This window comes from Phalacrocorax carbo, chromosome 8 (assembly GCF_963921805.1).
Source record: "Phalacrocorax carbo chromosome 8, bPhaCar2.1, whole genome shotgun sequence".
NCBI classification, from domain to species: Eukaryota; Metazoa; Chordata; class Aves; order Suliformes; family Phalacrocoracidae; genus Phalacrocorax; species Phalacrocorax carbo.
Genome location: NC_087520.1, coordinates 22295652 through 22311886, shown reverse-complemented (window position 1 = coordinate 22311886; position 16235 = coordinate 22295652). Strand labels below are relative to the sequence as shown.

Sequence of the window (16235 nt, the reverse complement as noted above, 5' to 3'; positions counted from 1 at the left end):
AGCCTAAACCTAACTTCAATCAGGGAAAAAAGAAAACAAACAAGATGAAACATTTTGTTTCAGGTCAAACAAACTCCTGTTTCATGTTTTTGATTCTCTGATATGGGTGGGGGGACCCATTTTGGCATTAGGTGGAGCAATGATTTCCTTTCCTCTTCTGAAAGCTCACCCAGCCTGAGCACTGACTGCAGCCCTGGGAGCCACAGGGATGCTGGCAGTAGTGAGCAGAGCCAGTGGGGATATTTCCTTATTCTTGCATTCTCTGCAAATAAGTGCAGAGTGGTGATAAGCACCTGCTGGCACCATGTCCCCCTGCAATCCTGGGTCCTTCAGGCAGCATGCCATTGCCTGCCTGCTCATGTCAGGGGACAGGAGCATAGGGGAGAGGGACCTGCTCCTATGTACCTCCATGCATGCTTTTGCATGCCTAAGATGGGGTGGCTGGGGGCAGCTCGCAAAGAAAGGAGTTGATGCATGGCTTGCAGGACAGCAGCAAAACCGGTGTGGCAAGTCACTAAAATGCTGCCCAACAGGCCTTTCTTTAAGATATTTCTTTTGCTGATGCCCTCACTCAAGACTTTTCTTCCACCTCCAAGACCCTTCTTACTTTTCTCCATGCTGCGCCGCGTACGTCAATCCAAAGCTGCTGCCTGCACTGGGAAATTTGCTCCATCCTGCAACTAAAGGGTTAACCGGGCTCTGGGGCTGAACTAAGCTGAACTCAGCACTTCATTTTCAGAAATGCTGAGGCCTGCTCCTCTCGCATTGTTTTCAGCCAGAGGCGGAGGAAGTAAGCACTCTTGGAAAACAGGCTCTGTGTGTCAGCCATGTGCGGGTTGGTCAGGCGGCTGGGACCACCCTTACAGCACATGCAGTGGCTGCCCCCGCGCCGGAGGGAGCCATGCAGGGAGCAGCCTGGGGTTCTGCTTTGAGGTCTCCTCCTTGGCATTGAGGTGTGAACCCCCAGCATCCTCCCTGCTCCTGCCTGCAGCCCTCCAAATGTGACCACCACTTCAAAAGCAGCAGCACAGCCACCGCCCAGGGGAGCCTCCAGACTGCACGGAGACAGAGCCAGGGAAGTGGAGGCCACAGATAAGGCATGGGAAGGAAGAAAGAAGGACCAGAGCCAGGCAGCTGAGCTCCAGGATTTGAAGATTGCTGCAGCCCCTGCCTGTCACTGTGTTGTGGAAAGGAGCCTACTAGTTCACCCTTCTGCAAGCATCTTGGGTTTTTTTCCAGGTCAGCTTGCAGGAAGGTTTGAAGGCGCCAGGGAAAGCTCCACGTGCAGCTGTCTCAGAGGCACCGGTTTCACGCTAGAAAGCTTAATGATAAGATGTAGGAGAGTGGCAAGGAATAGCAGTCACAAGTGTACAGCACTACAGCGCTGCCTCTCAAAGCCTTTTCGAGCTTTTTTGATCATTGCATCCCTTCCTTGGCCATCCTGCCTGCAGCAGAGCTACAGCACCTTCCAGCACCACCACTGCTTTGGCAATGGTTCAGGGGGCACAGCCAAAGCATCATACATCACAGCAGTTTTTAGGCACAGGACTATCAGGGAAAACCTCTTTCTTCTGCTAGAACTGCTTCTTCCAAGGTTGCAGAGGTAGCCCGGACCTCGCATCCTGTGAGATCTGAGCTAACAACTAGTGAAACCATCGCACACCCTCAGGATACTCCTCCCAGCTCCCTCTAACTCTTGTCAGATCTCTCCTGCCTGCACTATGACAAGGTTGCAGGGATGAGCATCTCCATCCTGCACAAGGATACCTGCTCCCCTGCAGAGGGCACAAAGGGACACGAGGAGATGTGTCATGAGCTTCTGATGTTCCCAGCCTGTCCCACATCCCCAGGCAGCACAGTCCCAGACCCCTGACTCTCCTGGGATGGAGCAGGGGCTGCTTTCCATGCCACCTGCAGAAGAGGACCCCTTCCCACCACCCCTCTAACCAGTGCCTCCTCTGGAGCTGTTGTCCAACCTCTCACCCCAAGAACGCTTTCTCAGCTCTCCCACCACCATGAAGCCTGGCCCTGCCATGCACCCAGCCAAGATAGACACCATCCCCAGGAATAAGCCCCACACGGACAGACTCACAGCTGGCAGCCAGATCTACCCAGTCTTCAGAGCAGAAGAGGGTCCCCAGGTGATGAAAAGTGTCTCTTGGCCACCTGATCCCTCTTGGATGAGAAGAGCTGCTGCAAAGAGGTCCCACAGCTCCACCCTTCCTGCTGCCCCATTCAGTCACAGCTTGTCTCCTTGGCCTCTCATCCCAGCTCTTTTCCCAGACTGGAAGTATGTCTGCCCAGCACTGTCCAGAACATAAAATGGGCTTAACCCTATCAATATGCAGGAGAATTGATGGCAGGTAGCATGTAGAGAGCTGCCAGCCTCTGAGGGGCACCAAGACCTCCCTGAGAATGGCCAGGCAAGACCTGGGGTGTGGATAAACACCTGCAGCCCTCATTGGGGTGCTGAGCTCAGACAGGATCTGACTGGGAGCCCTCCTGCGTTGCCCACCTCTCTGGAGCTGGAACGACCTAAAGGGGATCCTCTCTGCTGGCCCATGTGAGGTGGCTGCTCACCAGCCAGAGGAACACAGGGAAAGCACTGGCTGGAAACGGCTGTGTGTAAGCAGCCATCTCAGCCTTTGCACCATGGCCTTGTATGTGCTGGACAGGTTTTCCCGTGGCCTCAGGCAGCCCACAGCTATCAGGCTGTGGTGGGGACAGCAGAGGAAGGTCTCTCTGATGTGTTCCCCATGTGTTGGGGAGCTGTTGCTAAGCCCACAAGCTGTGCTCTTCCCATCCAATAAACTGGAAAACTGTGGCACTATGCCTTTCTTTGCAAAGGTGCTCAGAAAGACATTGCATCAGGGCTACGTGCCCGAGAGAGGTGAATCTGAGTTGTTTTCCTGCAAGTTGCAGACTGGTCTGGGAGCCACTGGCATGCAGCTGCTGGCTGCAAGACGCAAGCCAGGCAGCTGCTTTTCCACCCCGGGAGGTGTATGGGGCCTGCATCAGGGCACCGCAGGCAGTGCCAGGCCACCCTTGTCGTCAGAGTGGAGATATTTGAGTGCATTGAGGCTGGGGGGCTCCTGTCTGGGGACATGCACAGCCAGTGTTGGGAGCGTAGCCCTGCCTGGGACTTGCTGCATTGTCCAGTTCTTCACTGCAAGAGAGGGAATCAGCTGAGGGGCCTGCTGGCTGCTAGGAGGTTCCCATTGCATGTCTCAAGGTGAGTTTGGGATGCAGACCTTCAGTATGCAAAGCCCACTGCTTCCACAGGCTTGCAGATGGCAGAGTGTGATGGTGTCTTTGACCTCCCCCGGGAAGGACAAAGCTACCCTACCAGGACTGGCAAGCATCATCTCTAAGGAGCTTGGCCCAGGGTTTGAAGTGCAACGAAGCTGGTAAGGGGCATGGAGAACAAGTCTGAGGAGGAGCGGCTGAGGGAGCCACATAGTTTGGAGAGAAGAGTCTGAGGGGAGACCTTATCGCTCTCTACAACTACCTGAAAGGAGGTTGTAGTGACATAGGTGTAACTAGTGTTAGGAAGAGAGGAAATGGCCTCAAGCTGCCTCAAGGGGAGGTTTAGATTGGATATTAGGAAAAATGTGATTACTGAAAGAGTGGTCAGGCATTGGCACAGGCTGTCCAGAGAGGTGGTGGGGTCACCATCCCTGGAGGTGTTCAAAAAACTTGCAGACGTGGCATTTTGGGACATGGTTTAGGAGGCCTGGTGGTGTTGGGTTGGGGGTTGGACTTGATGATCTTAATGATTCTGTGATTCTATGCTTCTATGAAATTGGAATGCCCAAACTCTGCCTTCCCCTCTGTGCCCAGTGTCACCTTACAGGACATTGTGCTGCTTTTCAGGCTCGGCATCCCCCCAGCAGCCCTGCAGCCCCACAGGAGAGCTCGTTAACCGATAGCAACCCAGCTGGTGATGTGCACAGTGCAGCCGGGCTCTCCTCCTCCTGCATATTAATTGTCAGAGCCATTAGATGGCAGCAGCTACCACGCCACCAGGGTCCCACTGCCCACACAGGCCAAACATTGCAAAACCAGTCTTGGAGCCAGGCCCCAGCCCTGCTGCCCACAGCCCTCAGGCACCAGCAGACTGCATCTGGTCCACAGGGAGGACCCTGGGATGGGGAAATAACCCCAGGGTGAGGCAAGCGCTGTGAGACTGCAGAGCTGGGCTTGCAAGGGAAAATGTGGGAAGGGTCCGAAATAGGGGACCGGCATCCCAAGCAGCAACGCTGGGCTCAGTGTTAGGCTCACACAAGTGCAACCAACCCAGTCCCGAGGACATCTCTAAGGAAGATGACTCCCTGGAGTCCATCTGCAAGCGACTGCTGTGAGCACATGGCTGGGAACCACCAGTTGTTGACTTGCCAAAACCGGCCTCCGTGCACTGCACTAACAAGCAGTCGGTGAGGCTACACTAATTTCCAGTGGTGATTTTATTGTCTCTATGTTAAAGACATGGTAACACACCAGGCAAACCCTGCCTGGGATATGCAGTCATGGTTCGGTCAGGTGCTGTGTTGGATAGAGCTGACTGAAAATCAGAAGAAAAAATTAATCAAAATGTCAAAGTTGTTCTCCTTGGAGAGGTTTCCAAAGGAAATGTATTTAATTGGAAATATCTCTAGAAAATCAAACTTTAAAAATATTTCAACTCCTCAATTTCCTTGTATTTCTTCCCTCTAGTATCCCTTTTCCTTTACTGTTCTCCTCTGCCTCTGCTTTTACCCTGTTCCTATTTTGCCATTGGAACAGAAATGAACCGGATGAGGAAGGAGAACAGAAAATGACCAAGTGAGCACAACCCTCCAGATCTCCAATTTTTCATTTTTCAATTTCAACCACAGTAGGAAAATGATCATGAAAAAGCATTTTGTTCATCTTTAGACTACAAACGTATAAAATTCCAATCTCTATAATACTTTCCCCTCCAACATCCATGATACAAGCTGTAAGACGCTGAATAGCTGTCTCCCACATGTATAGCACCAAAAAGCAAATGCAGTGCTGCCTTCTCCACTGCCAGCCCAGCAAGCTTTGATTTGAGCAGTGCCTGCCATGGAGCCTGAGCAAAGATGTGATTCATATGAACCACTCTGTCTAATTCACACAGCTCAAGCTCAATCTTAACCATACAGTAAAGGGAAAATATTTATAGAAATCTTCTGGTAACTTGGAAAAGAATACCTATATTTTTAGACTTTCCTCTGGAAAAAGAAGAGAAAAACTGATTAAGATATTAATTGATTATGCTGATCTAGAGGTTTTTTTGAAGCTCTTAACAATCCAAGCGGCTTGTCAAGGTGTTGGTCTTGATGTCATTTCCTTTTAGAAAGCAACAAAGCAGCTCAGTGAGGCTAAGCATCTCATTTTGATATTTTCATGGTGGAACATTTGGATTTTTTAACTTACAAAGCTTTGCTGCTTTAATTTGTTGTACATGAAGCCAAGGCTGAAATCAGAATGAAAGCTTTCAGCTTAAGCTAATTAATCCAAACACTTTGATTCAAATCCCGTTGTGTTTTCTCAGTTTTGTTCTCCAGGAATTTATTTTAAGTGTCTACATTCCATTTTTAGACCAGGAGAAAAAAAGTGAGATTTCCTAGAAAAGAGGTAACCCACTCCCTACCCAGGCCTAACCATTCTGCAGTATTTTGTATGCTTATAAGTGCAAAAAGAAATTATCTTTTCTGAATTACGTTATTCGGTCTCCTTCTGAACTGCACAGGCAGCATGGTCCAGAGACCTGGTACGAGCTTTGCCATCAGTCCCCAAAGCAAGGAGTGCCATGCTCAGTCCTGAAGATTCCCAAGTTCAGGAATCACCCTGATTCTCAGTTTCCCCAGGAAACAGTATGAGGAACAAAAGGGAAAACAAGTTATCATGATAACGCCATTCCAGCAGTAAGAAAGCAGCAGCATTTGCCAAGGCTAAATTGCTCTTTCTGAGAATGTGGTGCTCCCTGAGGAGCCCTGGGGAGATGGGAGGTGTGCCAGCCAGCTTCCACAAGTGGAGTGGTCCATGGGCTGGGTTTCTCACAGGCAGCTTGTGATGGGCAAGGCTGTCCATTAACAACATCTTGGGATCCTGACCTAACGGCTGATGGAAGGGAGGATGTTTCTTCCTTCCATCAGTCCTCTCTGCTTCAGGGCAACTTAAAAGGGAAAACTAAAAATAAACCCAAATTCCAATGACCTTTAATGGGTTGAAACATAGTTGGCAATGGGAAAGTGGGTCATGTATGCTGGGGGCCAGAGCTGCAGCTGGTGTAAGTCTCCCTTTGCACTGCTTTGCTGATGCTGCTTGGCAGGAGCCACTGGCCAGGCATTGCGGGGCAGCTGTCCCCGGTGGGTCCCCGCACGCCCTGCCACAGGACTGGGAGCAGTGGCTGCACTAGCATGGTGGGCACAAACTCAGCTCCACACACAGAGGGGGGAAGCAAAGCAGCCTCTAGAAGCCCAGCCTTGGGCAATAAGCCCTGATGTTGCTTGGGAGCCCCCAGCCTTGCTGCATACCACAACACGATGCTCCTTGGCTTTTCCAGCATGCTGATGCAACAAAGGTCTGCGCAGGGACATTAGCTCTCCTGAAGGGCTAGAGAATGAGAGACTCCTGCAGGTTTTAGGACAATGGTTTCCAATGCCCTAAAACCCTTCTCTTGGGCAGATCATGCAGGACCTCTCCCCTCCTGGTGTCCTAGTCTTTCAGGAGGGGAGGTGAAGGCCCAGCACTCCCGACATGCAGGACGAGTCACTCCAGAGCTTTTGCAGCACTTGTCTTCCCTTGTCTGCTTTTGATTTGGGAACATTTGTTGTACTTGACCTAGGGATTTAGCCCCCATGATAATAAGATAAGGACCTGCAGCTCCTGCCATGCACAGCATCAGCATCCCTCCCTGCCTTTGCAGGATGGCTACAGGTCACAGATGGGCTATAGTGCATACCAGCATTGCCTGGAGCAGCTCCAGCTCACAACCATTCTCAGCTGTCTGGGTATTTTTTAACACTGAAACCATTTGCGCTGCACTAAAATTAATGACTGAAAATGTGAGTTTGCTTGAAAATAATCTATCATTTGATTATCACTTTAATGCAGGCAGCCTGGGGAACATCTGCCTCTGCCTGTCTGTGCCTCCTCATGCTGATATGGGGAATTGCTGGGAAGGGCTGTTGTGCTGCTGTGTAAACTGGAAGAAAGCCAAACCACTGGCAAATGACTTGGTGGTTGCTGTAACTGAGGAAGAGGAGTGGGGTCCCGTGTTGGATGAGGCACCAGCTGTGCTGTCAAGTCCCACCATAGCCACCTAGGGCCCACTTTTAAAACACCCACTTCCCAGTTCACTGCCTCGGGTCCCAGTTGCTATGTTTTCCAGGTACTCCCAAAGCAAAATGCTGATCTCCATCATCTGGAAAGTAATTCTGTCATCACTAGAAGAGTGTGTCTGGCTTTGCATCAAGGCAGCGGGCAGCAGCATCTGACCACTCCTGACTTTACTTCTGCCAGATCCCACCTCACAGGGGAAGCAGGGGACAAGAGAAAAATAGGTGGGGAACTGCCCAGTGCTGCAGACATGGACCACGTGCTGTGGTATAATGGTGTCTCCAGACCTTTTAGGCTTCTCTGCTGCCTTTTGGGAACATTACAGCCCCACACTTGCAGGGTTTTTTTTTGAAAATGTCACCAGCTTCGCTGCAGTCTGCCCAGTGCTCCATATGAGGCATTGGGCTGTGCTGTGCTGGGGTCCCCATGAGTATCTTGCTGCTCTTGTTTGGACTTAAATCTTGTTGCTGAGAAAGGAGAGCGTTTCACTGCCAGTACACATGCAAGCAGGTCTGCCAGGAACTTGGGCTGGCCAGGATGCGTTTGGCCAGCTGGTGCCTCTGGGACAGACAAGGGCAAACAGCCCTTGCTACAGCACCCTGGAGCAAGGGTTGCAGCTGGGATCTCTGGCCAAGGCATTTCCACTCCTGCTGCAAGTACAATTCACAGGGCCCAGCAGTGAAGGTTGTTCACCAAGATGACTACCAGTTGAAGGGGAAAGAAAGTGGGTGGAAAGCCTGGGGTTCCTACAGAGAGACCTCTGAAAGCTGTGACTGTACGTGTCTGTGTTTGCAAACTTCTATGTATGCATGTGTCAGATCAAGGTATGCTGAAAGGGATGCTGTGGCTTCAAGGAAAACAGAAATGCCTGAGCTAAGGCTGCTACTGAACCGTCCCTGCATGCACTTTGAGGACAGGGATGCTTACGTGATCTTTGAACTCTCTGACCTCTCCTAACCCCGTCTCTCCTGGCCTTGGGACCTGCTATCTGATATTTCCCTTGCATTTCCCTCTCCTTTCCTCACCTGCTCCCCAAGTCACGGAGGAGGGATCCCCTTCCCTGCAGCTTTCCCCGGGCATGCTGCTCAGGGTACCAACATCCCTTCCCAGGGACAGCGGACGAGTGCTGCCTCAAACAGAAGCATGCAGGTGGTGGCTTCCCAGGTCACCAGCTGGAGAGGTGGTGGGTCTGATTTCTCCAAGTTCCTGGTGTTGGTATAGTACCAGATACATTCTGAGCCCAGCTTCTGGTGATTTCACATGCAGCCAGCAACTTCCAGTTCTCCCAGTAATCAGCCAGCTAGTGTTTCAATCAACCATCAGGAAAGAAATACAGTTATCGACCAGGAGGGGAAAGTTTGGTTCAGGTGACTCTCTCAGCATCTCACAAGGCCAAGGACACAGGGTTAAGAAACCTGGTGTCCAGGGAAGCTGTCAGTAAAATTAAATTAGCACCTTTTTTTCCTTCTGTCCTCTTACCCCCATCACTACTGTGTCCCTTTTCACTGAATGATGCAGGGTCCTGCAGGCAGCAGCTTCCTCTGCACAGCCTGAGCTACGTGGTACATGCTGGGTACTGAGGCAGGCATCTTACAGGAAAAATACACATCTAGTAATTGCTGTGAAAGACTGTGTCGGAATGCACAGACACAAAGGGATGAAAGGAGGCTGCGTTAACATCCTGACATTTCCTCATTTCTGACTTCTTCTCTCAGGCATCCCTACCACCCTTTCGTGGCAGCTTTCACAGGCAGTTTCCTCAAAGAAAAGGAAATGGGATTTCCAAAACACCCTGGTGACAGCGCTGATGGTGAGGGGGTCTGACCAGTGCCCTGCATCGTAGGCCCCTGCCATAGCCTGGCTGGGGGTCAGGTCCCTGGGTGGGAGCCATTGGCTACGGTGGGGGGTTGGCAGGGGTTTGAGCTTCCTGCTGCCTGCTCACCAGTGCTGAAACCCAAAAATCCCATGGCAAGGGGCACCCAATGCCCTGCTCAACTCTCCCACTGGCAGCACCCACTGCCTGTCCCCCACGGTGCAGCTTGACCGTGCTGAGACTGGCTAGCTGGGAGGGGACATAGGGGAAGAGGTTCTGCACTGCTGCATCCTGAATCCCACCAAAGCACCCCATCCTCCTCCACAGCCCTCTGCAGTCCCATCCTGTCTGTACTGGAAATTTCAAGTTGTTCTGAAGGCAGTTAACAAGAGTTGGAAACCAGGCCAGCGGAAGAAGCTTAATTAGCTCACTGAACCGTGGGGACCAGCTCACATCGTGTTTGCTTTATTGACTCCCCAAATGGACATTATTGATACGATAGGCATGAGCCTCTCTGTGTCACAGGCCTGCACTCTTGCCTTGAGGAGGGGACACCCCCAGACACTTGCCAGGCACAAGGAAACTTCACAAAGGGTGCCAAATCAGCACCATGGGGCAGCCTGAGCCATCCTGCCGTGCTGTATCAGCAGCACTGCTCTTCCCTTGCCTCTGCCCCTCAGCCCTGCAGGGACCCCCAGACCCCTGTCCCTGCTCTTCCCACCCACCTGATACCTCTGGGGAGGGGCAGAGCCAAAGGGGACAGGCAGCAAGGCTTGCAGTGAGCTGGCTGCATCACTGGCAGCACAGGCATAGCTCACACGACCTGCTACCTGTCTTGTCATGTCACCACAAATATCTGCTGCCACAAATAAAACAGCAAGAGAAAGGGAAAGCAAAAGGCCCTCTCTGGGCAGCATTCCAGCCCCAGGAGCAGGAGAGATGCTGTGCCTGTCACGCTGCATGAAAAACCCCTTTCATCAGCAGCAAGATCATAGCTTGCCTCTTTGAATCACAGCGCAGCTTCTCGGGGGCTCCACAGGCAGGGCAGGCACAGCCCTGCTCTCTGCTTGCACCCTGGGAGCAGCTCCGCTGGGTAAGGCTTTATTCTGATAGATAGCATCTCACAAACAAAACAAGGAGCTAATGGCTTTGAAGCCCTTCCAGAAATCCTGATGTGCTGCCGGCAGAGAAGGCTGCTTGCTGATCATGAGGGAAGAGCCCCCTCTCCATCCTGCAGCCAGGTGTTGTGCAAACACCCACAGCCCCCTCCCTGCTTGCAACATGGGACAGACACCCAGGCTGCCTGGCATGGGGCTGCCAGGACAGCTGGGGGTGGCCAGCTTGGAGAGCCACCAGAGGGGAATCTCAGCACTAGAGAAAATCCAGTTTTTCAGCATAAATTTTATCCCTCCTCACCATGCCTCTGTCCTGGGACAGCGTTTTTTTGTATGCTCAGCCACCACAGGACCAAGCCGGAGGGCGAGCGGTATGGGAACGGCGATCGGCAGCTGGTCGCACCCAGGGCTGGGTGGGAGCAGCACTGGGCTCCAACAAAGCCCCACGGTGGGTGCACATGGAGATCCCCATGACAAGGAGGGGGCCAGCCTGGGAACCGTGGGAGCTGCAGGCAGAGCTGCAGGCAGGGCTGACAGCAGGGCAGTGAGTACGTCACCAGGTAAGGGCAGCAGGCAGCTGGCAGGGCCCGACCGGAGGCAGGACTGCAAGCAGGGCAGGGGCAGCGGGCAGGATTGCAGGCAAGACTGCAGGCAGGGCAGCGGGCAGGCGGTGCCCAGCAGATGGCGGCGGAGCCGAGGCGGTGCCCCCCGCAGCCGCCCCCTGAGGCCGCGCCACCGCCCCCCGCGCTGCCCCCGCGCTGCCCCCGCGCAGCTCCGCGCTGCTCCGCCCGGCGCGGCCGCCCGCGGGCCCAGCCGCCGGGGCGGAGCGGGGCGGACCGGAGCGGGCGGGGAGAGGCGCTGCGATCCCCCGCCGCCGCTCCCCACCCCGCTATAAGAGGCCCGGCTCCGGCCGCGCTCCGCAGTGGATGGCAGCGCCGGGCTAGGGGCGCCGCAGCCCCCCCCCCCCCCCCCGGGAGCCTCCCCCGGGCCGGTCCCGGGCATCGTCCCCCGGCATCGTCGCCTCGCCCCCTTGACCTCGCCCTCCGGGGGGATACCCGGCGGGATAGCGGAGCTACCTCGGGATGCGTTAGCCGGTGGATCGCACCGAAATATTTCTCCTAGGAAGGAGAGAGGCAACCTTCTGCCGCTGACGGGCGGGCAGAAGAAAAAGAGGATTTAAAGGACATCTTTGCCCCCCTTTGTTGAATGAGAAGGGCATAGGAGGACCAGCAAGATGAGCACTAGCAGTAAGTACGGCTTTCCCTTGCCTTTGCTACAGGAACGGGGCTGGTATTGTATTAATCTGGCTGGGATGCATTGGAATGAAAATATCACAACGGGGCTGACAACCCTAATGGGATGGATTTTTAAATTATTATTATTATTTGTCTTGTTGCCTTTTTGCTTTCTGACAGGCTCTGGCTTTGGTGGCCCTTCTTTCATGTGGGCTAAGCAATGGTGCTCATCTCCATTGAGTACTCTTCTTGGCTTGTATTTCTGGGGTTCGGAGGGCAGATCATGGACTAAAATGTCGATATGCAACATGGTGAGAAGGAGCCGGGAGCAGTCTGACAGGCAGGAGGCTCGCTTGCTTGCTTATGTATAAATGGACATCAGGGGAACAGCTGATGGGGAAGAGGAGCAGGGTAAGGAGAGACCCAGAAACCAGGGACCTGAGCAAAGCACAGGTGCAATACTGAAAAACCCTCTGCAGCTGGGGATGCTTGTGTTTCTGGTTGTGTGTGAGAGAGAGACAGGGATGGAGGCACTCATGCACTATGTATGCATTTCTAAGGAAGCAGAGCTTGGAAATGTGCTGCATAAGGTGAGAACTGGTACTAGTCTGGTTACTCCTGCTTTTGTGTCCTTGTTGCAAAGTCTGGAAAGATTGATCAGGTTTGATCAAGTCACAATCAATTTCTTGTTCCTCACTGAGATGATGTGTGACAGCTGTGTACGAGCCAAAGGAGTAAATCCTGATGGCCACCTGAGGGTCTTCCTCGTGGGATAACTTGCTTGAGGAAGGTGTCCTCCCTCCTGTGGTTCCTAGAGGCTGTGCGAAGAAAGGGCTCCCCCAAGCAGAAAGCAGCAAAGCAGCGACTTCTCCATAACATTGGCATGTTGAGGTTTCTCAGTCAGAGGGCTTGGGGTGGTTCCCAAGGAAAACATGGCGAAAAATGCCTTGGCATGATTTAGGGCAATGGAACAGGTGATTCCAGCTCTGTTGGGCTGTGTCAGAGGCGAGAAGACTTTCCAGGTGCCCTCTGTATGAGCCACACCTGGGAGAGGCACTAGCCGCCTTCCTGGAGGAGCAGGGCTGGTGCTGCCCAGGTAGGAAACAATAGGGATTGATTCTTTCTGAGCCTGCTGGATGCCTGATAACAAAGGGTCCTCCCTCTGTCTCTGAGTGGGGAGCTCAGGTCTAATGTGGAGGGCTGGGGTGGCACATGGTGTTCGCTGGGGTCAGTGACCACAGTAGGACTGTTAAGCTTCCTTTAAGCCAATTTTGGCAAATGTGTGTTGGTTCCTTTTGGAATTCCTTTCCAGCTCTTAGTAGCCAGCTTGGGTGCTGATAGTGATAAGGGCTGTTTATGGTGCTGGTGTGTTATAAGTATCTGATTGTGCTGCAAAGCTCCTTCACTGGGTCCTCCCACACAGGGGTGCCAGCAAACCCAAACGTGCCGCCTGCCTGTTGCTCTGACATGACTCCTAGCAGGCCGCCAGGCAGGCAGCAAGTGCAAAGCACTGGAGTGTCTTGCTCCTCCTTCAGGCACTGCCTTGCTCTGTGACCTTGGCCATATCACTCTTGGGTGTCTCAGCTTCTAGATTTGCCAGCAGCAGGTTGCCACCATGGCTCCTGCCTGGCCCTTTAGATGGCATTGCAATCTTTGCCTAAATACTACTGTTACCTCTTTCTAAGCAGCCATGTGTTTCAGTAAAGGTTTAGGAACTTTGTAACATCTGCTGATCATTTTCTGTGCTGTAGGTTGACGACTTATGGATTACTTAGGGTCCCTTTGGGACCCCACCTGGTACAAGGGCTATGCAAACCCCACAAGGCAGTGGGCTCTGCCCTGTTAGGCTTCCAGACTTTTTCACAGTAAGCAAGGGGCTCAGAGCAGGGCTTGCCATACCCAAAAGCTGGCTGATGTCTGTTCTTAGCAATGGCACGATCCTCTCAGAGCTGATTCTGTGAGTAAGGTGTGGGGTGTGGGGCCACGTCTTCCATCAGCATGTTCTGTGAGTGGTGTGAGTGTTGCTAAAAGCTGTGTCTCCCCTCTTGCTGCTGCCTTGCCCAGCTCTCTGCCTCCCTACCTAGCCTGTATCCCTCAGGTCCCTGTGCCTGTGCAGCTAAAAAGGAGCCCAGGACCCTGTGTCAGTGCCCTCTGTGCCATCACACTTCACATTTCGCCCTACTGATGCTACCTGACCTGCAATGGTTTTTTGCAGCCCTTTGCTAGCAGCCAGTGTTTCAGGGGAGCTTGGTGCCACTTGTTGGTTAGAGGCTTCCCAGCCCCTGCTTGCAACTCTGCCTCCCAGGCATGGTCAGCTCTGCTGCTCTTGGCATTGATTCCCCCCCCCCCCCCTTTTTTTCCCCTTTTTTCCCCCTTTTTTCCCCTGTTTGGTTGGTTGGTAGGTTCCCCTAGCCCCTGTAGTGACTGAGGGCCCAGATGCGATGGGGTCTAGTCAGCAGGCTTAGCTGCACTCCACCCTCCCAAGCCTGGTCTCTCCTGGTGCATGGGACCCTCCCTATGCAGATGCAAGGAGAGAGGGAGAGGCAGAGGAGGAGGATGGATGATGAAGCCAGATTGGTCCTGCAGCCAGGTACACCTGTAGGTCGTCACCGCATGCACAAAGTTTTGGGGGTGACAAATCAATGAGATGGTAGCATTTTCTCCTCATCTGTACATCTGATCTGTGAGTTCTTGCTCCTTTCCATTTTAATTTGTACATTTTCGTAACACTTCTACCCTGTCTGAAGCGACGTGAGGCAGGAAACATGGGGCTGTGGGCCATGGCTGGCCTTAAGCCATGCTGTTGTGTAAAACTGTCGGTGAGGCCTCCAGGGAGTTCTAGGCAGGATTTGCCGGGTTGTGCAGGTGCACATGCAGGTTGTGCTGAATGCACTTCATGCACAGCACACAGGAGTCTTGCCTGCCCTTGCTGAGGGGACAGGGATTTGCTTTTCACCCCAGTATGGGTCCTGGCATTAGAGGCCCCATGTCATCTCTTCTCCCATGATGCAAGGAGGGCAAAGCCATATGGAAATCTTGGGGTTTTTTTTTTTTTTTTTTTTTTAAGGGGAAGAGGAAAAGACCCTTGAACTTGGGTGTAAACTCGTATCCTGAGGCTGCAGAGCAGATCACACAGCCCTGAGGGTGCAAGGGTTGTGCTGGCTGGGAAGGCGGCCTCTCCTTCTCAGCTCACCACACATGCAGTGAGCATTTGGAGAACAGAGTGTTGATATTTACATTAGCTATGCTATTTATACCTCCCACTCCGGTTAGCACTGCTAATTGGTTACAAATAGATTCGTACATTCATAAACAGGTCTATCAGTGCTGTGCTGCATTTCTATGGAAGTTGGATCTTGTAGTACAAACCCTTGCCTGAGAAGGCATCCCTTAAAGTCACCCCCTGAAATTCCCTAAGTTTTGGGCTCAACCTTTCCTGCAGAAACTGGCTTTATGCAGGGAGGCTAACATGGCCAACGCTGGGTTTGTGCTCATTAAAAGGCAGAATGTTGAAGTTGTCAACTGCCTCAGGGATTTAAGACTCTGAAATGAGTGTGAAGAATCCCTTCTGCTTCTTTGAAAGGTTTGGGTGCTGCAGATCCATGCAGTGAGTAGGGTCACTCTGTTGGGATCCATGGGAGATGGCATTTGTACATTGTCTCTTTTGGCCTAGCTTTGTTGGGGTAGGAGCGGTGCTGCTGGAAGTCTTGGCACTGGCCTTGTCAGGAGCAAGGTGCCCCTTGTTGTTATGGGCCACCCTGGTCTGAGCGAAGACATGCACAAGTCCTAGTGGGGGTTAAACCCTGGTGAACTCCTGGGTTGAACCAGGTTTGGCAGGTTCTGGATCAGTGTTGCAATGGGTGATTGAAACTGGCTCACAAACTAGAGATCTTCCAGACTCCTTTCTGTCTCCAATACACACCCTGAAGAGGGAGTCTGGAATCTGTCCACATGGTAAGTTAATTCTGGGTGGGGGTAACAAGTACCATCTATCCCCCATCCTCTTTCCTCTGAGCAGCTGACAGCCTGTTGGAGCACAGAGAGTTCTTGCAGAGGTTTTGGTATGCAAAGCGGAAAGTTTCCCCAGACCATCCCAACCTCTGGCACCTCTTAAATTCCTCAACAAAGCCTCCCCTAGTCTCAGAATGCCGGGGAAGGAGATGTGAGGAAAGGCTGGCTAGCTAAGCATTTGGGCAGGAAGTCTTCATGACAGATATTCATGAATGCAGCATGTTTTCTTGGTTATTTTTGTCTTTCATAAATCATGCTCCCTGTTACAAAGTGATCCACTAAGCATAATTACCCAGTAATCTCTAGGCACATGTGGTTAGAAGGTGTTTACCAGCAAACTCTAAGCCCCTGTGTGATTAAAGAGGAATCAAATGGTTCCGCACATCTGAGAGAGCTCCAGCTCTGCTCTGTACAGTTCATCTGGCAGGGTGATTCACCAGGTCTCCCCACCCAGCAGGGTGGGACCTGCTGAGGAGAACATGATGTTTCTCTTGTGTTCAGAAGTGCAGTGAACCTGGAGGGATCAGCCTGTCAGTGTGATGACCATTGTTACTGTCTTTCGCTGTGAGAAGACTCTAATTTTCATGAGGATAACACCAGGCCTAGGGGGTTATTGTACAGAGGAGCCTTTTCGTTAATAGCAGTCATGGTTGCTGGTCAAGACTGTTTCCTGTTTCATCTTTGCAATGCTGAGGCTGCCAGAGGCATGCAATG

The 16235-nt window shown here is 52.5% G+C and overlaps 1 protein-coding gene across 12 annotated transcripts in view; it reads left to right on the top strand.

Annotated features, from left to right (window-relative positions):
- The first annotated feature begins 11010 nt into the window (after positions 1–11010).
- Positions 11011–16235, top strand: part of ABLIM3 (actin binding LIM protein family member 3) — a 56397-nt gene continuing 51172 nt past the window's right edge. For 4 of the 12 annotated variants that reach the window (XM_064459038.1, XM_064459033.1, XM_064459032.1 and 1 more), the window contains exon 1: positions 11015–11522. In XM_064459038.1, coding sequence (XP_064315108.1) covers positions 11510–11522 — 13 coding nt within the window. In that variant the 5' untranslated portion in view covers positions 11015–11509. Of the gene's footprint in view, positions 11523–16235 lie in introns of all 12 variants that reach the window. The other 8 variants (XM_064459029.1, XM_064459026.1, XM_064459027.1 and 5 more) reach the window with 6 other exon arrangements.